General features: G+C 33.3%; 5 protein-coding genes across 11 annotated transcripts in view; 2 read left to right on the top strand and 3 right to left on the bottom strand.

Moving 5' to 3' along the window:
• The window catches only part of LOC116336705, a 6,677-nt gene extending 5,890 nt beyond the window's left edge, over positions 1-787 (bottom strand). Inside the window, exons 1-2 of the mRNA XM_031760748.1 lie at positions 443-787; positions 141-195 (exon numbers count right to left, since the gene is read on the bottom strand). Of these exons, the coding sequence (XP_031616608.1) occupies positions 141-195; positions 443-553 (166 nt within the window). The 5' untranslated portion in view covers positions 554-787. The remainder of the gene's footprint in view (positions 1-140; positions 196-442) is intronic.
• A 365-nt stretch (positions 788-1,152) lies between these two features.
• Positions 1,153-2,575, top strand: LOC116352547. Of its 2 annotated transcripts, XM_031785234.1 has the most exons (4): positions 1,153-1,265; positions 1,339-1,462; positions 1,711-1,800; positions 1,903-2,575. In XM_031785234.1, the coding sequence occupies exons 2-4, from the start codon at positions 1,352-1,354 to the stop codon at positions 2,380-2,382; spliced, it is 681 nt and encodes a 226-aa protein (XP_031641094.1). In that variant the 5' UTR covers positions 1,153-1,265; positions 1,339-1,351; the 3' UTR covers positions 2,383-2,575. The 2 variants fall into 2 exon arrangements, with proteins under 2 accessions (XP_031641094.1, XP_031641093.1); XM_031785233.1 differs by lacking the exon at positions 1,153-1,265 and having other exon boundaries at positions 1,272-1,462.
• Positions 2,576-2,987: 412 nt separating this feature from the next.
• Positions 2,988-7,805, bottom strand: LOC116352648 (Na(+)/H(+) exchange regulatory cofactor NHE-RF2). Of its 4 annotated transcripts, none has more exons than XM_031785384.1 (3): positions 7,696-7,805; positions 3,542-4,157; positions 2,988-3,461 (listed from the first exon to the last, which is right to left on the bottom strand). In XM_031785384.1, the coding sequence occupies exons 2-3, from the start codon at positions 4,083-4,085 to the stop codon at positions 3,313-3,315; spliced, it is 693 nt and encodes a 230-aa protein (XP_031641244.1). In that variant the 5' UTR covers positions 4,086-4,157; positions 7,696-7,805; the 3' UTR covers positions 2,988-3,312. The 4 variants fall into 4 exon arrangements, with proteins under 4 accessions (XP_031641244.1, XP_031641242.1, XP_031641243.1 ...); XM_031785382.1 differs by having other exon boundaries at positions 7,595-7,748; XM_031785383.1 differs by having other exon boundaries at positions 3,542-4,154; positions 7,595-7,748.
• Positions 7,806-10,983: 3,178 nt separating this feature from the next.
• LOC116352645 (epidermal growth factor receptor kinase substrate 8-like protein 2) lies at positions 10,984-23,810 on the top strand. Its single transcript, XM_031785378.1, has 11 exons — positions 10,984-11,477; positions 17,199-17,719; positions 17,807-17,950; positions 18,315-18,495; positions 18,679-19,222; positions 19,297-19,474; positions 19,620-20,183; positions 20,243-20,339; positions 22,694-22,849; positions 22,932-23,341; positions 23,420-23,810. The coding sequence occupies exons 2-11, from the start codon at positions 17,411-17,413 to the stop codon at positions 23,489-23,491; spliced, it is 2,655 nt and encodes an 884-aa protein (XP_031641238.1). The 5' UTR covers positions 10,984-11,477; positions 17,199-17,410; the 3' UTR covers positions 23,492-23,810.
• Positions 23,811-24,386: 576 nt separating this feature from the next.
• Positions 24,387-27,712, bottom strand: LOC116352646 (transmembrane protein 165). 3 transcript variants are annotated; one of them, XM_031785379.1, is made up of 6 exons: positions 27,495-27,712; positions 25,895-26,430; positions 25,553-25,814; positions 25,294-25,469; positions 24,868-25,219; positions 24,387-24,792 (listed from the first exon to the last, which is right to left on the bottom strand). In XM_031785379.1, exons 2-6 carry the CDS (start codon positions 26,207-26,209, stop codon positions 24,698-24,700), a joined length of 1,200 nt encoding a protein of 399 aa, XP_031641239.1. In that variant the 5' UTR covers positions 26,210-26,430; positions 27,495-27,712; the 3' UTR covers positions 24,387-24,697. The 3 variants fall into 3 exon arrangements, with proteins under 3 accessions (XP_031641239.1, XP_031641240.1, XP_031641241.1); XM_031785380.1 differs by having other exon boundaries at positions 27,578-27,706; XM_031785381.1 differs by lacking the exon at positions 27,495-27,712 and adding an exon at positions 27,083-27,442.

The raw sequence follows: 27,712 nt of genomic DNA, 5'->3' as shown, positions 1-27,712 counted from the left end.
CGTGTGCGGTCATTTTTGTATGAATGCGGTAAATTGCGGTGAATTCTTATATTAAAGAATCCAAATGACGAAATGTTAACCGCATTGCCTTTAAATTTAACCACACACTACTCAGTAACCGCATTTACATTAAATTTTACCGCAAATTTTTTTGTGTGTGTTTGATCTTTCTATATCCACAGGCCGTAATTGATCCTAAATCGAATAATAGTTTTTAAATTAAAACATACAAATACATTTGCGTTTTTTTGCTTAGAAAAACAAAATATAGATTCAATTTACTGACAAAAAAAGTTTTAACACGTATGACAAAAAGGTTAGCTCTTAATATATAAGATTTTTTTGATGAATATTTCTGCAAAGCAATTTTTTTCACAATTTTCACAACACTATTCGGAAAAAATATCTATGTTTTTACTTTAATTCAACCGCGTTAACTTACGATGCTTATAAATTCAGCTTCTATCTCTTCTGAAGGGTCAATTTCTAACTTTATTCGGAGGTCTTTAAATTTGTCGTTGAGATCAATTTGCGGTACAGAATTAGAACTCATTTTTACCGTTATTTTAGAATTTAATGCATAAAAAAATATAAGAAGATTGTAGAATCACTTTGAATTGTTGTTCGAACAATAAATGCTATGACAGATCTATGATAATGAGAAGACATTCGAGAAGCGCACTCTGTCGTCTTCAGATTGTTTCATCTAAACAAATGGAATAATAATGAACTGTTTTGAATTGAATTTTAAGTTTATCAATCGAAGATGTCAGAGTTTCAAACGAAGTAGAAAAAATTAAATCAATTTTAATTTTAGTAAATTCTCAAATAAATGCAATTTTTAAATATCTATATATTAATACACAGTTCATATTTTTGTCCTACTCATTTTTCTGTTTTTCTATTCGCATATACATATGATACCGACGTCATTGTCTTCGTATTCATGTGTAGTTGTGCACAATATATTTTGTTTTTTATATTATGCATAAACATGCCGTGAAATAGCGAATAAAAGTCTACCTGGGATTTCTATATTTTTCTCTTTTACTCTCATACATTTACTTACGCAAAGCATTATATACGTGTAAGTATGTCTTAGTGGAGTATACATTTATTGTGAGTTTGGTAATGCGTACGGTTGACCGTAGCGTTTATGTGTTAGTAAGTGTGTGTTGAGAAGCATTTAACATAGATGGAAGCTATTATTCACATATACAAATGTTGAGAAGCATGTTGAGAAGCATTATCATAGATCTGTCATAGTATTTATCGTTCGATTAACAATTCAAAGTGATTCGCTTGTATTCTTATATTTTTTTATGCATTAAATTCTAGAATAACGGTAAAAATGAGTTCCAATTCTGTACCGCAAATTGATCTCAACGACAATTTTAAAGACCTCCGAATAAAGTTAGAAATTGACCCTTCAGAAGAGATAGAAGCTGAATTTATAAGCATCGTAAGTTGACGCCGGTTGAATTAAAGTAAAAACATAGATATTTTTTCCGAATAATGTTGTGAAAATTGTGAAAAAAAATTGCTTTGCAGAAATATTCATCAAAAAAATCTTATATATTAAGAGCTAACCTTTTTGTCATACGTGTTAAAACTTTTTTGTCAGTAAATTGAATCTATATTTTGTTTTTCTAAGCAAAAAAACGCAAATGTATTTGTATGTTTTAATTTAAAAACTATTATTCGATTTAGGATCAATTACGGCCTGTGGATATAGAAAGATCAAACATAGCAAACCTATACCATGATGTTCTGCAAGAAGCTGTCATCCTCTTTGGTTATGTATGCACGTTTGTTAAAAAGATTTATTTTGAACATTGTTCAAAATTGTTATCCATTGTTTAATAATCAATGACATTTTTAAAAAAATTCATACTTTTTCAGGCTATTAAATTTTCTCAAAAGCACGAAAAACCGATACTTGGCCTGAATATCATTCTTCCAAAAATCGGCTGTTTCATAGCTGGCAAAAATGCGATTGACAAAGTATTCAATGCTTTCATCATTCCAACTTATCGAACTGACTTGAACGTTGTTATACCAGACATCATATCCAAATACAAATTGAACGCCCAGAAGAACAAAGTAGCTAAGCGTCTTGAATATTTTGAATCTCAGGTTAAACGCTCTCTTCTCATCTCATGCCCAGTCGAATTGGATAATTTTTCTTCGTATATAGTTGTTCAAGTTCATGCAGTGAGAGGTGTAGTGTCAACGGTATCCAATTTGAGCTTTGATTGTAACAAAGAAACAACCAAAAGAAATGTCCACACATTTATAGATAAAGATGATGCAGTTGCAAAGGCTATCATGGAAATGTTTCCTCATTCTGTAGCCAGTTTTAGGCAAACTGGACAAAATTAATTTGAATGATTGTTATTTTCTGAATATGTTTTCTTTACAATTAATACAAAAGCGAACTTGAAAGAAAATTATCTTACGGACGCGTGCTAATGTATATTAAGTTAGCGCCGCTTACCTATCAACCGACACAAACAACAGAAGATGAAAAAAAATGTACGTGGAATACTTAAATAAATACGAGTAATAAGAAAAATGCTAAACTGATTTCTCTTTGTATGTTTAACCAACGGGTGACGTTGAACTAGGCACGCGTGTGAGTCACATCATACTGATTGATAGTATCAATTTGATACACATAGCAATTACGGCAACTTACCATCTTTATTTATTTTGGTTTAGTTCTGGTTGCATTGTTCTCTGTCGCAATACCATTTGAATGCGATGCACCTAGGGAAATGATTCAATATACACACATAATCAGATTCACTAGATTCTATTTTTATTTTGCTTTTCTAACGGTACGCAAAAAAAAAGTTTCAATTCAATGAATTGTGCAACAAATTCATTAATTTCTCTCTTCAAATGACAAAAAACTATGGCTACTGTTAACACTTTTTTGTTGTTGCTTTTTTGCCTCTTCAATACCTGCTCGTTCTTTTTTTTCGCTTATATATTTTTTTTCAACTTTTTTTTTTGTCGCTGATTTTTTATTATTTTGCTGACGAATTAAAACAAAAAAAAACTATATCATTCCCAGTCGCTATTGTGCGCTTTGCGACGCTTGCAGAATTTTAAAATAAGATGAAAAAAAAGAAGATAGCTGCAACCTATTTTGCATGCATAAAATTAATTTTGATTTGTTGTTTGCTTTTAACATTTTAAATCCAATGGTGATGGCCGCTACGTAAATTTACCGTAGGCGTTATACTTTTGTCTGCTCTTGGTCTACATGGAATGTTGTTTCGGGGTGTATCTTCTTCTTTATTATGATCAGAGTTTTTGTACGATTTCGTATTTCTTCCGTAGGTCAACGGTGTCACTTTTTGGATCGTATTTCTTTTTGGCGGCTAGTTTTGCGCGCAGTTCAGCTGCAGTCATTGTTAAGTTAAGTCCTTCACTGTTGGCACCTTTTGTTGTTGCTGTGAACGATTTTAAACATAAAATCCGTTGAAATGGAGCAATTAATCGTGAGTAAAATTGAGTGTATGAATGAAATTACCTGTGGCCGTTGTGGTTGTTGTTGTTGTTACCGCTGCTGTTGTTGTTGTTGTCATCGATAATGATGTGTTCATTGTGGGATTGTGTGCATGCGAATCATTCGATTTATTTGAATTTGGTGATTGACCATTTTTGCCGTTTGTAGTTGCTGTTACTGCGTCAGTTGTGTCATTTGCATCGATGTGATCGGACGATGGTGTTGTTGTGCTTGTCACGCTATTATTAGCCTTATTACCATCGACAACTTCATTATTATTTGGAATGAACGCAATTGTTGGATCAATGACAAGCAATTGCACTTCGTCTGAAATCGCTTTTATGCGCTGCACCACTTGCTTATGTGTTTCATTTCCAATATTAACGCCATTTACTTCAATGATACGATCACCCTGTTTCAGTCCGGCCACTTCAGCTGGCGATTGATCGTCCACTTTACCAATATATTGGCCGGGTTTACCTTTTTCTGCATGCAAATTGAAACCGTAACCATCAAAATCGTCACGTTTAACTATATGACATAAACGTGTTTGCTTGTTCTCGCCCATGATTTATATCTTTTATCGCAATCTCTTCGAATCGAACACAGTGTGAATATGATAGACACTTACACACGACTACTAAATAAAATAAATGAGAAGAAAAGAAACAAAAATGTTAAACAATTGATGAACATTAATTTCCGGTGACGCTGATCTACATCATGTGCATGTGTTATGTGTGTTTAAATATGAAAATTGCCGTGTTAAACAATTAGAATTACGAGATAGAAAAATGAATCGTTTCGGTTTTTTTTCACTTTCGTTCTTTCTTCTTTATCAACTGTTATTTTAAAATAGTTTGTTATGCGCTGAATGGTTTGATGTCGCTTTTCGTTTTCGTTTATTCAAAAAGTTTGAATTAAATTTTGTTTTGCTGTGCAATGTTTTTTTCTTCTCTCTTACAATTCAAATAGCACTCACAATAGTGTTTGAATTTTGTTTGCTCTTTTAATTCAGCTGCACTACCAGCTGTATAATTGGTATCTCGCTAAGCTAACCGTACCAGTTAGTGTGCGCGTACTTCAAAAAAAAAGGTGAATCAGATGAAATATTGTATGTAAAAAAGAAAATAAATCAAAATCGAATCAAATGTAAATCGCTTGCCAATGGTTTTATCCGCGATCGATCAATCGGAAACAAATTCACTAAAACTACGAAGTGGAAGCGGATGAATCAATAATTAAAAAAAAAACGAAACAAACTACGAATAACAATGGTTTACAGATACTGAAAACGCTCGCATTTACGATCGTGAATTATACACACCGATCATGGGAATGAATCAAGTCTGGTGGTCAAACACGTCAAATGTTTTGAATTCGAACTCAAACAGGTGTGGATCTGTCGATTTTTTTTATTATTTGTGTGCACGGTTTGCTCTTGTGCTAAGCGGACTTACATCAATAACAATTTGAGGTTTTTTTTATATTTCAATAGCTATTCGCGTTGCCTATTCAATATTCAAATTATTCACCGCTGAACTGTAATGCAAATTGAATGAAATCATGAATTGGTGTACTGGTTTATTTGATGTAATTTCAATGTTTGCACAAAACTGGTGTGACTATTATAAACTGTGTAGATAAATAAGTATATTTTCGAGTGATCGCATCTTTCGCTCTCGCTCTCACTCTCGTCCAGACACACAAATAAATCAGACACTGAAACAGTGAACAATGCCATTTGCATCACTGCCAAGAAACAAAATATATATACATTTTTTTATCTATCGTCTTTTGATTACGAATTTTATAATGTGTGCGCGCGGTTTTTGTGTGTTTGTGTATGTTGTTGTTTTTTATCATCTCTATTGCAAGGCAACGAATTTTTTTCCCTCTTATTTTCTCCAAATGTATTTGCAGTACACTTTTCAGCGCTTATATTGTAATCAAATGATAAATAAACGGAATACGGATTCCACACATGATTATAATGCTTGGATATTAGATTTATAGCCACATGCACGGTCTTTTTTTTTCGTCAACAACAACAACTACAAAAACTGAAAAAAAAATTGCTTGGTTTCTCGAGGTTACCGTGATGTATATATGACACATACACGGTGACCGAGTGATTGTAATCATCATTGTTATTTTTATTATTGAAGTGATTATTTCATATCAACGGGGAAAAAATAGCATAGAAAATGAGTAAAATGGCGTTTTATCGTAATTTTTCGTGGCGGCAACGAAATGACGGAAAAAAATCGCGCTCAGCATGCAGCATTTTATTTGCCATCAAAATGAAAATGAAATTAAATGTGCTGCGTTGAGACACACTGAACACACAAAAAAAACACAACACACGAGAGACACGATAGTGAAGCGTGATTGAGTTTTTCATATTGTATATTTAACACATGTGCAATCTCATTTTATATAATTTGGGTTTCAAGTGAATGTTATTGTTTCAGTTGTTGAGGCTCCAGTATTTGCCATTGAGGTTGGCAAATTGTTTTTTCCCATTATAGTCTGCCACATACCGAGTTTATTTTTTTTTTTGCTAAAACATGCTATACAAATTGACACATTTTTTTTTTGTTCATTGCTCAGATAAATTGTTTACTATAGCTTTTTAATTCACCGAACACACAGAGATATACACGACAGGCACACTCCTTTCAAGTCTGATAGAAAGCAGTAAAAGTTCTTTAATAAAAGGTTGCGCAATATTTCAAGTAAAAATGTTTTGCATGACAAATGTCCGCTGACAGACGATATCAATGTTGCACTCACGATATTTTAACAAGCCGTTAAATCAAAGCGATCAGTAATGGTAATAATTATAGCGATGATATTACTGTAAGAATGACTGAAGACCGCGTATGTTCTAAGCGAAGACCAAAAAAAGGGAGACCGATTAAAATGTTGAATGAATTGATGACAAAATGCAAATTTTGGAATCTCGATGACGAATCAAGTCGAACAAACTACGATCTGTGATTACGCACGACTGTAATGTATTCATCGGCTGGCACAGTAGTTTTGGTCGAATTTGCCGAGGATGAGGCATCAAACTGGTTTTTATTTGCTATATCAACCAAAACTCACATTTGTTTTGACATACTAAGCGGTGTGTGTGTGTTTTTTTTTGTTTCGTACGCATCATCGCACACTATAAATTGCCAATATCATCCGACACACGTGAGACCGTCCATTTACTGGGAATCAATCGAAGCAATTTAGCGTTTCCAAATAATCGCTTCGGTCATTCATTCATTCATACATTTTTCATGAATAATTTTACCGAATTTGGTTTGTTTGTTTGGACCATGTAGTTGGACCCTACTAAACTCTTTTGTCCAACTAAATTCTATTTTCCAAAAATTAAAACACTTTTTGCATTGTTGGTGGAAAAACGATTTCCATGTATTTTTCGGTTGAGTTGACGTTTTGTGTAGCGTACACGGTCTTTTGTTGTTTTTTTTTTTTGTCGTTTAATCCAAGTTCTTGAATGGAAAAATCGAGGCTACTACAAACATTCTGAAAGAACAAATGCTGTCCGTTCTTTGTTTCATTTATTACACAATCGAGCACTTGAGTACACTGAACCAGTTATAATGCAATCAACAATTAAAATAATTTCCAAATTTATGGAATAATGGCTACAAGAGCAAACGAAATACCCACACACGCCGTATATGATGAAAACAAAAACCAAACTCATTCACTGCTGCGAAAAAAATGTGTTGTTTGTGGTTTTTAAAAATAAAATGACAAAATAAAAATGAACACCAGATTTATACCGAAAATGGGCACAACAAACAAAAGCAACGAAATGTAAAAAAAAACAAACGATTTTATTTTTTTCGAAACAAAAAAAAAACAATTCAAATTCAATAACGAAAGTGAAATAATCAACGACAGAATCACACAATTGATTCGCGTACACAATCCGAACAAATGAGAAAAATTAAATTGTGAAAAAAATCCATTCTGAGTAACAAAAAAAAAAGTTAACAGAAAAAAAAATCAAGCCGAAACAATAGAATTCAGGTAATATCCATCGATACGTACGATATATATTCGAACGAAGCGAAAATACACGCCGTGAACACGATACAAATAATTTGTGTGTTGATTTTTTTTTCTGTTCCCAACAGGTTTCAGTCTCTCACTAGCTATATGTACAACACCGTTAACGATCAAAACCATACAGCCTCAACTGGAAATTATACAATCTGCTGGTACCGCCGCAATCGACTCGTTTGTATCGAGCATCGTGGCGTAAACACACGGGCTATCCAAACTCACGCATACACAAAACAGCCGATTTCAATCCAACGAAATCGAAAATTAGCCCATGCGCATGGCAAATACACTATACAAAATATATACATACAGATATACGGCCTAAGTCTTTCTTTGTCGCTTTTAAGAGTAATACATTTAATTTTCGTGTCTTGATTTTGGTGTTCACACGCTGACGCGTATGACTGTCTCCCTTCTTTGCACCAATACAAACGACGCGCGCACCGCACGATTAGTCACACAAATACATTCCACCAAAATCGTGACGACTCTCAACAAACAATACGTGCTTGAATGCAGAGCGCAAAAAGAAACAACACAACACAGCAACGTCAATGGTGACGGCGGCGGTGGCAGTAAGACAATGCCTAATGATGCTGACAAAACAAAAGGATATCGTACACTTGCATTGTATTACAAAAGGTAGAACATTTTGTGAATCTATCTACAGCTCAGAACCTTACTAAGCGACTTATGTGCAGCAAATACAACTGATTCGAATTCGAATGGAAACTACCACAACCGAACCGACAAATCAACTAATATTCAATGTTCGATTTATGTATTGGCAAATTACGACTGGACACAATGCAAAATACACACGAAAAATACATTTACAGCAACAACAACAATAATAATAATAATAATAATAATAATTGCAATGGCTGAAAATTAAGTCAATATTACAACAAAGATATGAAACAAATATAAACTCACTTATCATTTTCTTTAATGATATTTTACAATTTGAACATTAATTTTTTTTCCAGCGATTTCAATATTAAAATTTGATATAAAAGATAAAAGGCGATAATTTGTGTGCTTGCAAATAACATATATAGATTTTGAAATGTTCGAAATGATTTAATCGCATGAATACAAAATCATTCGGAACAATTGCTCACGCATTATTTTCGATCGAGATATCAATGGGCAATTTTGGTTTCCATTATTAAAGAACATTCAGGTATTCAGGTTTGTTTTTTTTTCTCGTTTCATCGTGAGAGAGAAGCCATATTATACATATACACATCGAACACAATTCGAATCCATGTTGTAACGAATTTTGAATGATGGACTTGGATTACATTTACATAGAAAATGTGTATTTCAGTGTATGCCGTGATGCTTTTCTTGGGAAAAACAATTTTTTTACACTTGACCGGCTACACCCAATAATCGCATGCTATAGCATCACTAATGGCAACAACAACAATGTTAGCAGCAGCATCGACAGCGCGCAATGGATTTTCTTGTAAGAATCGAATAAGAAGACGGGAGATGGCATACGCACAACAAAAAACCAGTCTTTTCTAATTATTATCTTTCGGTTGGTTTGATCAATTGGTTGAAAACTGCATAACAATGGACGGGCAACAACAACAACAACAAAATCAATAAAACGACTGTTTGATATTCAATTCAAATGTCATACATATTTCATCACCGATTTGATAATTTCCAACAATTTTTGACATTTATTTTCGCTTCCAAACTGAAAATATATTCAACGTTAAATTATGCATTGCAATTCTTGATTGCTACTAAGCCTAAAGAGCAATTATTTTTGCCATTCAATTTGCCTTGTGCATTTCCGTTATCTAAGCGTAATTACACAGATTTCATTTTAAAATGTCTATCCATTTTACAATGGGAAGATAAGCAATGGGTTCGATTTTCTGTTGCACTTAAATACGTTCTTTGTAATTCTATTGTATCGACGATTTTTCTGTATGGATATTTGTAAACATTTTAGCGGCGATGACGTGAGCCTGCGATAATTCTCTTATGAAGTAGACCTTTGTTCTCGTCTCCGAAACTTCAAGCACTTGAATTGGCTGTCTGTCATCGATTATACGTGCACAAAAAGAAAAACACTTGTTGCATTTTGAGTAAAATTGAAATACATTTTGACCGATATGACAATGGTATTTCTCAATCAGTTTTGTTTTTGAGTTAAATGCAAAAAAAGTAAGATTTTCAAATGAATTTCTACAAAAAAAAATTATCTAAATCTCATGAATATTTTTTTAAATATTTAAAATGAATGTTCCACTGAGACAAATAGTGGCCATTAGAATTCAGTCTGGATTATGATCTCAGATTTCCATATAAACTATGATCTTTGAAAGACACACAGGAAAGAAACCCGATTCTATGGTTCGTTGTTTATTGGGTGACATGATAGTGATTTCGATAGTGAAGAATTTATGATAAAATCGACATTTATTTTGATTAGACGGCTTTTTTTGGTTTGGAATTTTTGTTATTCGTCGAGATTATGTATTTTGAACCTGTTCGATTGCCACATGCTATATATATATATATAAGTTGTCACGGAGTGGACATGTGCTCTTGGTCATTTTTAAAACTGGTAATGTGAGACCAAATTTAAGAAATGAAATGCAGATCGTGTCGAACATCCAACTACACAAAATATAATAACGAAAAATTCTTTACAAATGAACGAAATTATTATTCAAACGATTTTAATGGGATATGCATACAAACGCGCGCGCACACACACACACAAACGCGCGCGAAATCAAATACACATATACATGTATTTTAAATTCCACGAACTGATCACACCTACAACGATACACAATAAATTCTAACGTGTATTGTTTGGTACCTGTTTTATGCCGATCGAACCACGTACACAGCTATAAAATGTAACTGTCAGAATACGTAAAAATTCACAGTGGTTCGATGTGATGTATAGATATTTAGAAACGTAACATGAAATGGGAAACCCACAAATGTTGCATCTATTAAGGTGATTCCGGTCTATCGTGTCGTTGTGAGTACTACGATGGTATGTTAAACCTGGATGAATTTGTACGTTTGTGTTGTGTTTTAATTGTGTACCTGTGTGTAATTGTGTATGTCTGTGATCATTATATATATGATTGTATACGTTCCACACAGAGAACTTTGTGTGTAACAATCAAATACAGCTTAAGTTACATCGTCATTTCCGTACACAAATCGCACTCGAGTTGTACGTCAAACTCTCCCAAAAATAGGTGTACTTTTGATTCTTTTTTTTTATTTAAATTGTTTTAATCATCTGAGCTTGTGAGTGAAATCTTTTTTCTATCAAAATTTATTGTTTTTTTTTTTTTGACATTGTTTTTAAATACATTAAACATTCAACGATACCATTTGACTGACAATTGAATCGAACTCAAGGCAAAATTAAGTCACAAATGTGTAGCTAATTTTTTTATTGAACAAAATATTTAAAGTTCTGTAATTTTGAAAAGAAATGGCCTAGATTTTAAATCAAAACAAATATACTGAATATATATAATCAAAATCGAATTCGTGATAAGCTCAACTGAAAGTAAAATCGCTTTGATATTTATTTGCATCGTGTCAAAATATGAGTGTTTGTCATAACAAAAAATAAAACGTATAAATAACAATAACAATACCAAAATCTAATGCTCAATTCAGCACCTCACCAAGTGCGTATGTGTGTTTTTCGTATAGCAGTGTGTATATTTCTTCTTCACTTCGTTTAATCCATACCACCTCAATTACCTCAAACCACTACAATGCAACGACAGCTACACTGAAACCTGAATTAATCGAGAAAATGAAATAAAATGGGAAATAATGAAATGAAGGTAGAAAGCTGAAGGTATTTTTCATTTACATGCAAACACATAAATGTGTTGGTTTTTGATTGTGGCATATGAATGTGTGTGCGCCAACAAAGCAAAGCAAAGCAAGGCAATCGCCTTCTAGATACGTGCTACGAAAAAGACAATCAAAGCAGCAACGACTTGCGACATGTTGTATTTTATTTTGTTGTTCGCTCGGTCGAAATATATGTATTATAATATTATTATTCGTGATTTAGTAAAATATCTGTATCACTGTGAAACATTGAGAACGCTTTCGTTGTGTGTCAGTTCTGTCGCGACATTCTGCAAATAAACCAACATTTGTTTTTGTATTGCAAGTGAATAACAAAACATTAGACTTTTTTTTATCTCTTGTTGCCCCCATATGAAATACAGAAATCAGAAATTCCATCACAACGAATTTGATAGAAAATCAATACGCCAAGTCATATCAAATGTTATGAACAAGAATCGACACAATCATATAAGCAAAGATCAATCGGTGTAAATTGAACAATTGCATTTTAATATTGTGAGAAATATTAATTTTTCTCTGCGTTTTTTTTTTTCGGTTACCGCATTTTAAATTGCAATTAACGAAAGCAATGTGGTTTAAGTGATTTCAGTTAATTGTCTTATCGAAAGGGTGAGTGATGATAAAACAAGTGCACTTTGACTAATATTAAAATGATCAATGCTTTGAAGCTTTAATTTAAGTGTTTAATTCACGCAAAAAAAAAACAAACAAACAAATAATTGTGAATTGAAGGCTTAAACGTTCCACAGACATGCAATTAGCTTAACATTGGATATTGAATGACACTCGAGTAAGCAATCATAACGTGAAATTCTACGATGAGAGTTTTTTGCGTTAATTTATTTGTTTCTTCTTTTTTTTGAAATTAAATATGTTCAACTGAATGGTATCCATTGATTGGATAATAGTTCGCTGAAATACAGCAAATTGTCAATACACAAAAAAAGAAAAGAAAAGATTGTTTTGTGTTAATTAAGGTAGAATTCTAATTCTTGAAATTTTGGTGCTGTGCATTTTCAATAGTGTGATTGTGTTGAGTTTTTTTTGCTTGTTCTTTTTTCGTTTATACGCGGTTTCCACTATTTTCCGAATATTATATTTTTTTTCGTTAAATTCTTCATTTTATTTAGCACGTTGGCTTCATTTATTTATTTTATTAACCGCATAAACTCAAACATTCAAATGCTAGGTTCGCGATAGACGTAAGATGAAGTATATATATAAAAAAAGAACCTAACAACAATGTAAATGGCAGATGAAAAATGTCGGTCTGAAATTATGTCGAATATTAAATGCAGAGAGAACGAGCAAGGGAGAAGACATAAGAAGCGGAGAAATAGTAACGGCAATCGTTGAAGAAGAAGACGATGAAAAAGAAATTAATTAATATTAAAGTTTGTTGCTTTGAAGAAGAAGCAAAAAATGAAGAAGAAGTTGAAGTGCATCTTCTACCGCAAAAGGTGCGCGTTCGGAACTTCTTCCACTTTTAGTTTGTGTATGCTTGATATGTTTAAATGCAAAAAGAATATGATAACTTTTGAATGCGGATGAATTTACTATACGCAATTAAATCTGCATTAGCTAACCATTCTGCTAGCACATTTATGATTGGCATCACAAAGTAGGCTAATACCAAAGCATCCAAAAGAGAATTTTAACTCACCGCGGGCCACAATGAAAAGTGATACGTGCGACAAATTATTTTTAATTTGCTGAACCCATCGTTTGGAGAGTTAAAGAGGTCTAGGTGTCCGAAAAACAGATTTTTTGTTCCACAAAAGAGATATTTACTACGGAAAATGAATGTTTTGTCTTAATAAGAACGGAAAAGCTATGATCTATATAAAAACTTCTTTATGGATAGTATGACAAATGATGTTTTCTTCTTCAAGAAGCAAAACATTTTTTTTTTCGTTTCAAAGAACAAACATTTTGTGAATAATTGCCCACGGCAGTTGGGCCACGCATGAACAACGGTTTGTTTTGGGAAATAAACACTTGATAGAGCATACTATGTACAATTGTAGAATGAAGCGAATAGCAGCAACTTAAGCGAAAAATGTGGAGTAAGTTTTGCATTTCATGTGTCATGAATTTTCTTCGTTTACCTGAATTCGATTCATATGATGTACGGTTGCCGTTTTCATTCGTGTTCATTTTCTGTGCGAATATTGATGTTTAATCGGCTGATGCGAATGTGGATAGTTCTGTGAATGAGAGAAAGAAAGAGTAGGACGTGTAACATACGCGCATTCAATTGTTATTTCTTCTCAACACTTATCTAATTAGTTATTTCGAACATTCCGACAATTACATTCAAAATGCACATAATAATTGTTACCAGGTCTTTTCAATTGATTCATTCACAAAGTGGTGCTAATAATAAAAGATACAACATGATGGTAAAATATCTGCCTTATCTTTTTCGTCGACAAATATTTGTGCTCACGGCAAATGGTTTTGCATAAGCAATTAGAAGAGAGTGTGTGTTTGCTTTTTGGTCGTGCACTGGAATTCAGCCGATTGAATGTAATGAGTGTTGCCAAATGCTCAAAAATTATATATGATCATATGTAGCTATAAAGAAATTGAATAAAAAAAATACACACACACAACTCGCGGTGATCTCACTTGAGCAGCATTTTCTATTCAAAGTTGAGAGTTATGTGGTATATTTAACATAGCATCGAAATGCTGTGTGTCTGATTGGGTTTGTTTATTTTACGTTCTCCTTTTCATCAACGGCCGCATCGTGTGTGCTGTGTTGAATTGATTTGAACCGTATGCACACACCTTGTGACGCGGTATCTATGTAGATAAATGTGAACAAATGCGATGTGGACAACATTCCAATCGGCACCTGTCTCTGTCCCACATTTGATCGCGCTTCACTTGGCAATGTGACATTTTAGTCTCCTTGGCGTTTTTTTTCTCTTCTCTTCTCTTCTCCATTCAGTTGCGTTGTTGAATGCGGTTACCATTAAAAGCCAAGAGACAATAACAAAAATAAACAACAACGTTTCCAAAATATCAACAAATACCGTACACGCCTGAAAATATTTGTGGGGAGAAATCTCACCGTAGAAGCGCAGCAACAACAAAAACAATATACATCCGCTGTATAGCTGCTCCTCTATGTGAATATCACCTGTGAAACAGAAACTGTTTGTGATGATGATGTCTATGTTCCGAATTTAATGTGTCCATAAAACTAATAGTAATATTTTGCAGCCTTGTGCGCTACGATTATTAAGTTGTTAAACGAGAAAATGAGCATTCTATTGCAGTGCCACACATAATTCTGCATACTTTCACGATAATTCCAACGAAAGTAAGGCTGTGTGGCATTCCATTTGGCAAACGGCAACGGCAATGACGATGATCCACAAATGATTCCAAACTTACATACACATATATCCACATATTACTCTCATTACAAGAGAGAAATTGCATTTGCATTTTTTTATAAAAGAAAATTCTGGAATTCAATATACCCGAACGAAACGTTGTTCGTTGTTCAATGGACACAAGCTTGGCCATGTTGAAGTTAGCACCGCTATTCTGTACCTTTTTTTTTAACATCGTTGCATGTATGCTAGCGAATGCGAATAATAAATATATATAAGAAGTGGAAGAAAGATTTATTTTGATTTTAAGAGAAATATGGACGAGAAGAAGCACGCACACCATTATGTGATGAAAGAGAGCGAGTAATCAGCCGAACAACACCGGAGACCAGTCGACCATTCTATAATATTATACTGTCCATGTGATATACCTTATTGCTCGAGTAATACTTTTTTCTTCTTCTTCTGCAGTCGCATTCATCACTAATAACACTCATTTCTGTAGATACGTTGGCATTGCATTGGTTTTTTGCTGCCGTTCGTTGTTTTAGTTGCTATTAATATTATTATTACTGCTGCTGTTGTTATTTGTTTGTTACTGTTGTTGCCTGATGTTATATTGGTCTAGCCAGTTGCAATTGCTATTATTGGCAACAGGCATACATGCTTTTTGATGGGTTACCTGCCCGACTCCAATGCAATTGGCGCAGAGTGTGCGGCGTAAGCATTTTAAGAGCGGTACAGAAATGCATTTATAGATTGTCTATTTTTATTTGTGTCTTGGCTGTGTTATAAAACCGCACCCTTACCTTGCACAATTTTTAAGGCGTATATTATGTGTGTATGTCATTCAAAATCTGTTACCAGAAGCCAAAAACATTCCAAATAAAAACGTACATTGGATCGAATGCGAGAAATACTATTTTTATCTGTTTGTCATCGATTTATCGATCTCATGGACGAGTGTTTAGCAGATACTTTGGTTAAAATTCATTTGAAAATAATTCGAGCGTTTAAATTAATAAAGGAACCGTTAAAGTGTGCAAAAGATCTCAGTGAGTGCCTTCAAAACAGCCAAATAGACTTATTAAAAAGTGCAATTAGTGAACGTGACGTATAATTTGAGCATTTTAAATAGTTCATGGTGTGGGCAATCAAATCGAAAATGTTTTCTTTTCGATTTTTGAATGCTTCTTATTTTTTTTCGCTCGCTCTCGCTCTCTCTTGCACTTGCTCTCTATTGCTTTCAACGATTTGGGTTAAAATTTAAATAAAATCAATTGTTTAACATTCCAATCTGACATCGAATCGAAATGCATAAACATTAAAACGATTTTCGCGTTAAGTGAGAGCGACATCAGCATGTCGCATTGTACAGAATATTGATCAGCTTAAAACGTGAATCAAATGAACATATTTTGGCGTGTGTATGTTTATTATAATAAACGCACCGTTTGTCTTTCTCATTTAGCTTTCTTTTGGTCGTTATTATATTCTTCCGGAATCTTTAAATAAATTCAATAGTTAAATCATGATAATAGCTCTACAGTTAAGGCGGCCTATTACTCGGGCCATAAAATCGATGCGAAGAAGACGTTGATGAATTCATTCATATGATCGTTTGCCACCACTGCCATCGGTATATTGTCATGTGTGTGTATGGCATTGTCTGTGTGTTTGTCTGTCTCATCGATTCCGTATGTGAAAGACATATATTGACAGAAGATGATGTTATGTGCGTTGATGATAAGATATTTGAATTTTTTACTGTGACTGAGAACTGTGCTTCTTGTTTTCCGTAAGTCATATGGAGATGTGCTTGTGTGCGCACCGTTTTAAATCAAAAGAAAGAAAGACAAACTGATACACACGATACGCATACACAACGAGACATTTTCATGCTCCTTCTTACGTTTTTGTGTGTTTTTTTTCTTCATGTCTTACTTCATTAATCAAACGCTTAACACCTATATCGTATGCCACACCTTTAGTGAAAAGCAATTTGAACATGTGAACAGGAACGGATACGAGCGAGAGAAGAACAACGACACGATCAAGTGAATTAACGATGAAACGCATTTACTCATACGTTAAACTATCGAATAAAATATAAGTTGATTTGCCAATTTGCGCGAAATCTTCTCTTCTAACAGTGAAATAAAAATTTGAACGAAAAAGAAAACAAATAAAATTCAACAACTCATTTCGTCAGCTTTTCGTCAGTGTGCAATCAATTAATGCGATTATTATCTTGCTTTGCTTTCTGTTGGCCACCGTTAAACGAACAATTTTTTACCAAAACTATTTAACAAAAAAAAATAAAATAATTTTTGTTGTTGTTATTATTGCAGTGATTGTGAAAACTTGAACTACGATGTGTTGGAGTGCAATCAAATGTTCTATTTAATTGGAAGTCGATGAAAGTTTGATTAGTTTTTTGTTTTCAACCGATTGCACAAAAAAAAAAATCAAAACGAAAATTAGCACAGAAACAATAGAAGAGAAAAACCGAAAACGAACATCAGTTTGAGCAGAGAATTAGTGAAATTGCAATCAAGAGAAGATGCCTTTCCATGCAAATCGAGCTGATGCCGGGACGGCAAATGGCAGCAGCAGTGGCAATTATTCGGGTGATGATTTGCGCAGTGGCACCGGTCAATACGATCGTTATGATAATGATTTAATGGACAAACCAATTTATTTGCTCGAACATCTGGCCACATTTACGGTGAATCAAGAATCGGGCATTTTATATCCAGCCGATGGCATGCGAAGATTACTTCAGCTGGAAAAATCGACGGGCATTTGGTCACAAAAAATGAAATTGTGCTTGGATCGTCAATGGATTTTAATTATGGACTATGAAACTGGGGTAAATTTTTTGTGCATACCATGACCATTTGATATGACCTCATCTCATTTTTTTTACACTTTGTTTTGTATTTTTTTCATTTTGCAGAATATAATTGAGCGATTTCCGGCCTCATTGATCAAAGAGCCCACCGCTTTCACCAGCAATGGACCCACAGAATTATATAACAACATACTCGTATTCATTGTGGATGGTGGAACTGGTTCTCGTTCCGAAATGCATATATTCCAGGTATGACGTATACTCATTCTCATTCCGACAAACGCTCGTTGCGATTAGTTTACAAATGAATTATGTTTGTTTTCAATTTTCCCTGTCACATAATTGTAACGTTTGCTGCCAACTTTAAAATGTAAGTCAAACCGGACCAGCAACAAACTCAATCAGAAAACCGGAAAAATAAAAAAAAACTCACCGAGACGATAATCATTGGTTTGATCGGTTTGGTTTGACTTGAATTGGCTTGAATCGGATCGGATTGGGTTTTTTTTGTATTTCACATTTATCCATTTCCTATTTTTTCTGCTACGATTATGCCTCTTTATCTGTGTTACGATTACATTTTGTTTTTCTATCTTTATTCGTGTGGTTTTAGTGTCAAAGCATTTCAGCTATACATTTAGTTGAAGATTTGAAGCAGTTACGCGATGGAAAATCAATCACAGAACATCACGATGTAATGCATCACCAATCACAATCGTATGGAAAGCCACAGTCAGGCCGTGAACGTCACCACTCAAATGTTGATGCCACTGTTACTGGTTATAATAATCGTGGTAAGTCGGTTGTCATTAGTAATACAATATATACGTGTTAAAAAAAAGAGTACAGGCCACTGATAACTGGAACTAATATAACGGTCAATTTAATATTAATAATCAAAACATCAAAAGTTTCCAATTTCCAATATAATTTGTTTTGATTTTCGAAATAAAAGAACAAATAATCTTTCATTACAGATAATGATACGGATTCTGAGCTAGGATTGTGTGGCGGTGGAAATGGTGGTGGTATTAACGATGATGCAAGCTCAACATCAAGCGAAAAATATGAGCGTGACGTTGTTGTATTGAATCATTGCTTCGATGACATTGAAAAGTTTATTGCACGTTTGCAGCATGCAGCGGCCGCATCACGAGAATTAGAGCGTCGTCGACGCAATCGAAAATCAAAAAAGAAAGATCCGGGTGAAGGTTTGCTTACACTGCGTACAAAACCACCGCATGAAAAAGAGTTTATCGATATATTTGCAAAATTCAAATTGTCATTCAATTTGTTGGCCAAACTAAAAGCGCATATTCATGATCCAAATGCGCCCGAACTAGTACACTTTCTATTCACACCATTAGCATTAATTGTCGATGCATCGCACGATACATACTACGATCCAAATTTACCGGCCCGTGTGATAAATCCATTGTTAACGCGCGAAGCAATTAATTTGCTAATCAATTGTGTAACCAGCAAGGAAACCGAACTATGGAGATCGCTGGGCGATGCATGGTTAGTATTTTTCATCACTTTGTTGATGTCCCTTATTTTCAATGTGGCGTGTTAATTTTATGAATTTTATTCAGGTCTATACCGCGTGATCAATGGAAAGGACAAGGCATGGTTATGTATCATCCGGTATTTTTTGATGGCTGGTCACCTGATTATCCGGTTATAGATGAACTCGAAGCGCACGCTGGAACACCGTCTCCACAAAATGATGCACCAAATCCAACACAATCATCAGTTAGTATTCACCATAAGGTAATAATCGTTTAATGGAAACCCATCTTTCATTCATACTAAAAAAAAAGAAATAGTTGAATAGAAACATGTGATCATAGAGGCGATTTGAAAATAAAACCACTAGATAGAATTTAATGCGGGTATATTTTAAAAATAATTGCAGCTCATCAAACAAAATAGTAATCCGTCAGCGAATGCAATTAAAAGGCGAATGGAACAACAACAGCAAATGTACTCGATTGATTATGATTATGATATGCAACCGTCTTCTGGTCATGCTGGTGCCCCACATAGTCCGGCAATGAGAGATTTTAGTGCTCGCAGTGACATTTCAATCGATTCAATCGAACGAAACGGTGGTTTAACCGATGTCACCGTTGCCAATCCAAATGAATCGATGATCCAAAGTTCGCCGGTATGGCTGGAAAGTCTAGCGGCCCGTGGTGCAAAACTTGTGCAAGTAACATATCCACGAACGGCAAACAATGACAAAGAATTAACCGTATCACGCGGTGAATATTTGGAAATTTTGGATGATACGCGAAAATGGTGGAAAGCTCGTAATATTCGTGGCCAAGTTGCACATGTTCCGCACACAATTGTCACACCATTCAATTTCACCGGCAATAATGTGGCGAACAATTCGAATGCGGCCAGCGGAAGTGCTGTACCTGAAACAAACACAAATGATGCATTTGCTCCGAAGAAAAACAGTCGCGTTGTTAATGTAAGTGAAATGACCCTCGATTTATTCAGCACATCATTAATTCGTCATTTTTAATTTAGGACGCAGTTTTAGATCGTTACACACAATATGGTAATGAGAATCATCAACAACCATCGGCTGCTGCACAAGCCGATTGGATACGAAACAAGCATATAGGTAAGAAAGGCGAATTTCGATATTTTTAAGAGCAAAAAAAAACATGAAACAATTTATGAATTAAAGCGACTATAGCTAGTTGGATCGATTGATATGTTGAATGCACTTTTCAATTATTAAATTACACTTGCACATTCGCATTAAGCACAGCATACACACACACATTCCACTCTCAGCTCAGCCCAAATCATTTTGCTCCGCTCTCATCAAACAAAAAAGAAAATACTTTTGTTTGTATGAACGGTTTGTTTTATGTTTATTTTTTTATTTTTTGAGGTTTTGTGACCAATTTAAAGTAATGTATATTCATGTTATGCGCATATTTATTTTCATTTGGAAAGCAAATATGCATTCAAAATTTGATGTAGAAAGTGTGTCAATCAAAACATTTGTCATAAATTAAAATGTGTTTTGTGTTTGTTTATTTGTTTGTTGGTGTAATTTTTTTTTCATGGACATGCATTTTTTCAAAGCTTTGAGTAGTCGTTTGATTTAGAATTTTTTTTGTGTTTGTTTGAAAAATGAATAACACAGAAAGGAAACGGACAATAAATCGATAAAAATATTATGTAGAAAAAAATCAAGAATCGAAAAGAACATTTAAATAACATAGCCATAAGAAAATAATGTAAAAACAAAGGAAAGAAAGAATTGATTGCTTTATTTTCGTATATACAGCTCAAATGCTGTACGAATATATGCATATAAATATATAGATTTTGATGAAGTAACTAAAATGCAATTGAATGAATTTCCAATTCGTTGAAAAAAAAAATTAAATTTAAAAAAAAAGTATAAATAATTGCATTAAAAAAATAGTAGTGCATCAAAAATAGTTAGCCTAATTTATACATATAGAATTTTTGCGATAGATTTAAATTTTGTACTTTGAAAACGTATACAACGAACATCTAGATTTAGTGAGAAAGGAAGAGCAAGAAAAACAAAATGTAGAAAGTTCTACAATTATTACACAGCTTCGATTGCGTAATTTATTTGCAAATGAGTAATAAACAATGAACTGCTTTGGCGTATCCGTCAATTTATTATTATTATTTAAGTTTGCTTATTCCACAGCAACAAATATTAATGTTATGTTTTAACACAACTGAACAACAAATGTACATGATTTATTTTTTGCATGGTGTGTGTATGTGGAATTATCTAGAAGTGTGCCACCATTGTCAAACAAAATATAAAACAAAAAGTATTTAATGAACCGATAAACCCTCTACCCGCACATAACATCCATTCAAATTACCGTCTTTCAAATACTAATTACATTAATAATACTCATTTCACATGATATGACAAGTGAATCTTGGCATTTTCACATTTTCCAATTCATTCAGTGCTAAAAACAACAATTCTATTCGACTTGGTTCGAAGATATTTTAAATTTGTGTGCTTTATGAACGAATGATGATTCGATTTAAATTCCCATAAAATAACATGATAATGATTTTCCTCTCGAATCCAACTCATGGACATTGAATAATTTAGAAAGTTTATCTTTCATTATTACCTAGAATAAATTTTGTTTCTAAAACTACAAGCAATTTGGCTTTATATTGAATGAGTTATAAATAATTTTTGTATATACAGAATGAAATACAAATATATATAAAAAAAATTGATTAAAAAATGCTGTTCTTTTTAACCGCCGAATATAGAAGATTTGAAAAACGCTAAATTTTAAGCCATGAACCAAGTTGTGTTTGTCATTTTGTATTAAAATCCGAACGAGAATACACAAGAACGATTAGGATTTTATTTTAGATTTTGCCTTAAGCTATCCAAATTTCCAAACAAATATAAAGCGTAAAAACGAATTTTTAATTTGAATAAAAATTCAGCCCATCTTTCATGTAAGTATGTTAATTATAATTCTTGTGTGTTGCCGTTTGCTCTGGGATTTTTTTTTGTTATGTTCCATTTAAATTGTGTTTCTTAACCACATATCATTTGTTTGCTACAATTTGTTCTTGATATCACATGTTTGCAGTTCATCGATAATTTTTGCTTGTGTGTTCGTGTTTTATTTGTTTTTGATGTTGTTGTAGTTTTATATTTCACCATTGCGTAAGTATTTATAATTCCATTATTGTCTTAATGTTGTTTTTTTCTTGTATTAATATCTTTGTTTGTTCAAAAGAATTAAAAAAAAATATGTTTATGTTTGGTATCATTTGTGTTAATTTAATTTGATAAAATCGCATGGTTGACACGCAATTTGAATAAAAAAAATCATATATTTTTATATTGCCTCAATATTAACTGAGAATTGAGAAATTCTGGTTTTATTTGTCAATTTTTCAATAAAACAAAAACTCAACTCATAATCTTCTGAACAGATAAGAAGCAGCAATATACCGATAGTAATATACCGAAACCACCACCATTTCTTGGCGATATAACAAAGCAGGATAAACAAAACAACAATAATATTAAAAGTCTGAATGCGGCCGTTCAGACAATAGCCACAATTCATGTGCCCAAACAAACTACAGGTAAATAAAATAAACATTTTATCATGATTTGAAATTATTACGAGGCAATCGGGACGTTTCTTCCATTCGTTTTTATGTTCAGATAATAATGATCGAAATAAGTCAAACAAATCAAAGGAGCCACCAACAACAACGACAGCAACAACAGCAGCAGCAGCAACAATGACACCCGCACATAACTCGATTGGCAGCGATAACAGAGAAAATATGAACGATGAACTAGCTAAAGTATTGAAATTGTATCGTGAAAAAAATCACAATTGGGATATACATAAGACGCCAGAGATTTTCATACAGCCAACATCATCGCCGGCCAATGTAAAACTTTGGCTGAAAGCAAAAGGTTTTTCCGATTATGTTATCACGAAATTTGGCTATTTGAATGGTCAAGAGCTCTTCTCATTGGACCGAGAAACGCTTGAAGACCACTGTGGCATTGAAGAAGGTCGACGACTTCTTTCACAAATCACAGTACAACGTAATGTATCTGGTGTAAGTGTTGATTAAATCACATTTTATTTTTGCTCCTTTTTCATTTCATTCTGTAATACAAGAATTTTACTTGAACAGTACAAAACCACACGAACCTCTGAGCTTTTAGCGTGCCTAGCAAAAGCACGAAAACGAATCGATGAACATTGAGTATGAACATTTTCAGTTTCATGACCATTTGCTCATGACCCAACTATATTGCTCAACAAATACCAAAATCAGGCGGTGCTAAAAGTGATAAATGTACATTTTTTTCTCTTTCGGAAACCATGAGGAGGGAAACAACGCAAATTACTTTACATAATTTACAACAAGAGAACAAATTTATTTTTTTGACAAATGTTTGATGAATATATTGTTATCAGATTTTATAGAAAAGTGTCAATAAACTAAAAAAAAGAACCGAGAGTATTAAAATGTAAAAAGAAAAAATGAAAATAAAGAGAGAATTTCAATGTTTTATGCTTAATTTTTATTAGTTATTGAATTTTTTTCTTTTCGTATTTAATTTTGTGTTTTGTACAAAATCATAGTAATAATAACATTTGATCAATTGTTATATTCACCAACAACAACAATTTTCGCAGGCAACAGGTGTTTTGAAATAGTTCTGATTTCCATTCAATGTCCACGTTTAATTATTTTTTTTTCTTTTTTTTCATAAGCTTTTTCATGAGTTAGCTAGCCAAATGTAATTTCTATTTTGTTTTTCTAGTTGGCCCTTCTTTTTTTCTCGCACGAGTTTATAATATTGTTCTTATTTACCAGAAAATCACATTTAATACTGGGATAAATTATAAAATGTAATTATTTTTTTATTTAAAAAAAGGTGATTTATTGTTTTGCTGTGAATTTGCTTTGCGTTTAAAAAAAAAAATCTCATAATTTCCGCGTATAAATTCTCATTCGTTGAAGAACAATATTTTTTTTAAACAAAATACGTCACTTTTTTCTTAATTTTTTTTACCCAATGTGATTGCATTCAAACGCAATAAGAGACGGAGTTTTACCAAAAAAAAAAAAAAAAATAAATAAAACAATTCACTAAACTGATCTAACACACACAATTTACTGTTTTACATAATTTTCTTTTGTTTACTAATTTCGATCGTACAAATTGTTAAAGCCTCAAGGTATTTCTTGTCGTTCGTTCGCAAGATCAACTTAAATGAATGATAAAAAGAAATAATAAGTTCAAATGAGCTTGCGAATTATAAATAAATTTGATTGTAAGGCGAATTACAAATACATTTGATGTGAATTAAATTTTGTAAAATTAGCATATCCATTAAGAATAAATTCGCTTGGCATTTGTTGCGTCGTCAAATTGCTGATTAAAAGCGATGTGGCCGTTAATTATGGTTTTATAATTGGATCGTCGTCTTCCTTTGGACTAATGAAAAATGCGCTAAATGCAAAGCATATAAACACAATTCCGCCGACAATGGTAACTGTTGGAGCAATAACGAAAATAGATTAGCTCAATCAATTTATAAGAGTACGAGATAGTTGGTAAAAATAAATACCGGTTCGAACGGAGATGCGCTGTGCAATCATTCGGCCGCCAATCACAGCTAGACCAGTACAGAGTGAGTGTCCCAATACACCTCCAACAATAACACCATAAACATTGTCACGTGCCGCCAAAATGATGGTGGCCAATTGTGAACGATCGCCCCATTCGGCTAAAAATGTCATCGTAAATGCTTGGATAACAACACGTGCTAGGATCGATTTGTTATTTTTCGATTTCGGTTTGCGTGTTGGTGTTGGTGTGCTTGTTATGTTCACATCAACTTGTGCATCTTCGGTAACAGTAACAACACCGCTTTCCACGTCCGGTAAAAGTGTGGTTGATGTAGCCGTTTCTTTTTCGAACTAACAAAAAAAATAAACAAATATAATCAATTAAAGTGACATTTCTTTTTTCTTTTCATTTCTTGCAAACTTACCACATCTTCTCTCTTCTTCAAATCCGATTGAACCTCTTCCAGTTCTTCTTGCGCATCGTTCGGTGACATGTACCAACCATCACGAAGCATTTTCAAACCGAATATAGCGAACAAAGCTGTTGATATATAGTATGTATAGACGCGTGGTACTAAGTTCGCCAATTGTCCGAAAACAGCTGATATAAAAATAAATAAAACGCAACTTAATTAGCAAACAAATGAATCATCAATGGTGAAAAAGCGAGCGAGATTTCCTTACCCGATAAAATAGTCATGAGTGCAAGTGCGGCTATCGCCCCCGTGAACACAATCAACCGAGGATGTCGCATTGCCATGATTGCAGCGATAAAAAATGTCTTATCACCCAATTCAGACACAACAATCATCGCTAACGATGCAATAAATGCACGCAAAAAATTTGAATCGCCCAATATGTTTTCATAATTATTACTTTTGTTTATATTATCAGCCGAACTAATCACATTATTTCCATTCACTGTCTCAATCGGTTTATTGGCCACCTTAGCATGTAAATTAATAAACAAAAAATTTTGAAATCAATAATGACTTGAATGGCGAAAAATATTATGTGAAAACTAACCGGAATGTGCTGGACAGCCGCAACATCATCATCATCATTGAATCCATTGTCCACGGGATGTGGTTCAATATCACAGTTCACATATTTTATTGAATTCAGACTAAGTACTAAACAATATACAATGACGCAAAGCATGGTCCTGTGATGGCGATGGTTCATTGTACGAATGAATTTGGCCGCCGCATTTTCAATGCAATGCAATACTTGAAAGGCTTTCGTTGTTTCCAATACTGTTGCTGATCGACGGATCTCTTTCATTTGTGTTGAAACAAACCAATTTTGATTCAATACTTTGTTGATTAATTGCGGTGACATTGTAAAAGTCCAGGCTACCGTTCTCTTTACTCGTATATTATGTACAATTATAAATTGTTTATTTATTGTTTATATGTTCCCGTATCAACGGCTCTATTTTCTCTCTCACGAATATCGTGTATATATATCTATCAGTGACTATAACTAAACGATTTCTGACTGCGTTAATCGTTCTTGTTCACGCGCTTAAACGACCTTCTATCGTCTGAACACCCCTGTACCTGCAACGCAATAAACCATCCGAAACAGAAACAATTCTAAATTAATCGTGTCAATCATTGAATTAATTACAGACAATATATTGAACTAACTGGTCAGTTGAGCTGACAATACGTCCGAAAACGCTAAATGGACTCAAACAATAGAAGTTATATTAAAACAAGAAAAGTGATTTATCATTAAAACAATGACGTCTATTGTTTTAGCCCATTTGGCTGGCTAATGTACTGTCAACTCAACTGACCAGTTAATTCAATATATTGCCTGATTAATTATTACATATAGATTAGGCTTCTTAAATATTTGGTAAAAAAATGTGATAATTGAAGACTCATTCATGTTTGGTTCATTGAAACTAAAATACACCGATAATTAATCTACACGATTGAGATTAATCTACACGTAAATGCGAAACAGCGATACAGATAAATTAATTATTTTTGGCTGAAATACATAATATTTTTTCTTTGTTTTATTCTCTGCTAAAGTCATTCACCGATAAAACCGATAAACATTTTACTTTCGAATTCAGTCACATGGGCTAGGGACAAAAGGTATTTATGGAACAAGTTGTTCCGAAGAACAGCGATAGATGAAAAAAAATATATATGATAAATTAACTGTTGACTTTAGTGAGAACAGAAAAATTATTACCGAGTGACGGACGGCAAACAGAAACGCCGATGACGATAATGAATCAGTCGATGTGTCTGAAAATACACTCGGTAAAATTGAAGAGCACGATATAGAATTTCGATTTTAGAATGAGAATGTGTACGTTTAAATTGCGTCAAACAATCACAAGGCACCCGAAACGCAGATGATTGAAACTGATATCGTCAGAAAATCGAAAGAACCAAATTTCATTTTTTTATCACTTTTCGTATGCGTCAAAATCGAATGAAACATTGTTAAATGGGAACGAAAATTTTATGTTGTTGTTTTTTTTATTGATATTCACTTTGGTGCCGAACAATTCATGTAAAAGAAAACTTGACATTCACTTCGACTTTTGTTGATACATTCAATGATATCTCATTTAATTCTAAATTCAATTACAAATTACCAATTATTAAATCAAACTGATGAAACAATAGAAATTAATTTTTATATAAGACACACATCAATACGCGTATTGTGTCCACGTACCGATGCTGTTCGTTTTTGGTGTTGATTAGGGTTTTTTCAGCGTTCGTTGCTCAATTCTTGTTTTTTGTGTATTTTATTTTTTTTGATAATCTGTATATGTATACTACACACACGAAATGTACAAATTATCTGATC

This window comes from Contarinia nasturtii, unplaced genomic scaffold, assembly GCF_009176525.2.
Source record: "Contarinia nasturtii isolate CC-2019 unplaced genomic scaffold, AAFC_CNas_1.1 Cnas_scaffold_187, whole genome shotgun sequence".
NCBI classification, from domain to species: Eukaryota; Metazoa; Arthropoda; class Insecta; order Diptera; family Cecidomyiidae; genus Contarinia; species Contarinia nasturtii.
The sequence above is the reverse complement of the archived record's forward strand: the minus strand, read 5'-3'. Positions and strand labels throughout refer to the sequence as shown.

What these genes read in the sequence shown, in the direction of transcription:
- LOC116352648 (XM_031785384.1), bottom strand. Translation starts at nt 4,085, where the DNA reads ATGGGCGAGAACAAGCAAACACGTTTATGTCATATAGTTAAACGTGAC. An exon ending in AACAACCACAACGGCCACAG is followed by an intron (nt 3,462 to 3,541) that starts GTAATTTCATTC and finishes AATCGTTCACAG; the next exon opens with CAACAACAAAAGGTGCCAAC.
- LOC116352645 (XM_031785378.1), top strand. Translation starts at nt 17,411, where the DNA reads ATGCCTTTCCATGCAAATCGAGCTGATGCCGGGACGGCAAATGGCAGC. An exon ending in CCGAAATGCATATATTCCAG is followed by an intron (nt 17,951 to 18,314) that starts GTATGACGTATA and finishes GTGTGGTTTTAG; the next exon opens with TGTCAAAGCATTTCAGCTAT. An exon ending in TACAACGTAATGTATCTGGT is followed by an intron (nt 23,342 to 23,419) that starts GTAAGTGTTGAT and finishes TTACTTGAACAG; the next exon opens with TACAAAACCACACGAACCTC.
- LOC116352646 (XM_031785379.1), bottom strand. Translation starts at nt 26,209, where the DNA reads ATGTCACCGCAATTAATCAACAAAGTATTGAATCAAAATTGGTTTGTT. An exon ending in CGGCTGTCCAGCACATTCCG is followed by an intron (nt 25,815 to 25,894) that starts GTTAGTTTTCAC and finishes TTACATGCTAAG; the next exon opens with GTGGCCAATAAACCGATTGA. An exon ending in GCGCATCTCCGTTCGAACCG is followed by an intron (nt 24,793 to 24,867) that starts GTATTTATTTTT and finishes TTGCTCCAACAG; the next exon opens with TTACCATTGTCGGCGGAATT.
- LOC116352547 (XM_031785234.1), top strand. Translation starts at nt 1,352, where the DNA reads ATGAGTTCCAATTCTGTACCGCAAATTGATCTCAACGACAATTTTAAA. An exon ending in AAGCTGAATTTATAAGCATC is followed by an intron (nt 1,463 to 1,710) that starts GTAAGTTGACGC and finishes TATTCGATTTAG; the next exon opens with GATCAATTACGGCCTGTGGA. An exon ending in CTGTCATCCTCTTTGGTTAT is followed by an intron (nt 1,801 to 1,902) that starts GTATGCACGTTT and finishes ATACTTTTTCAG; the next exon opens with GCTATTAAATTTTCTCAAAA.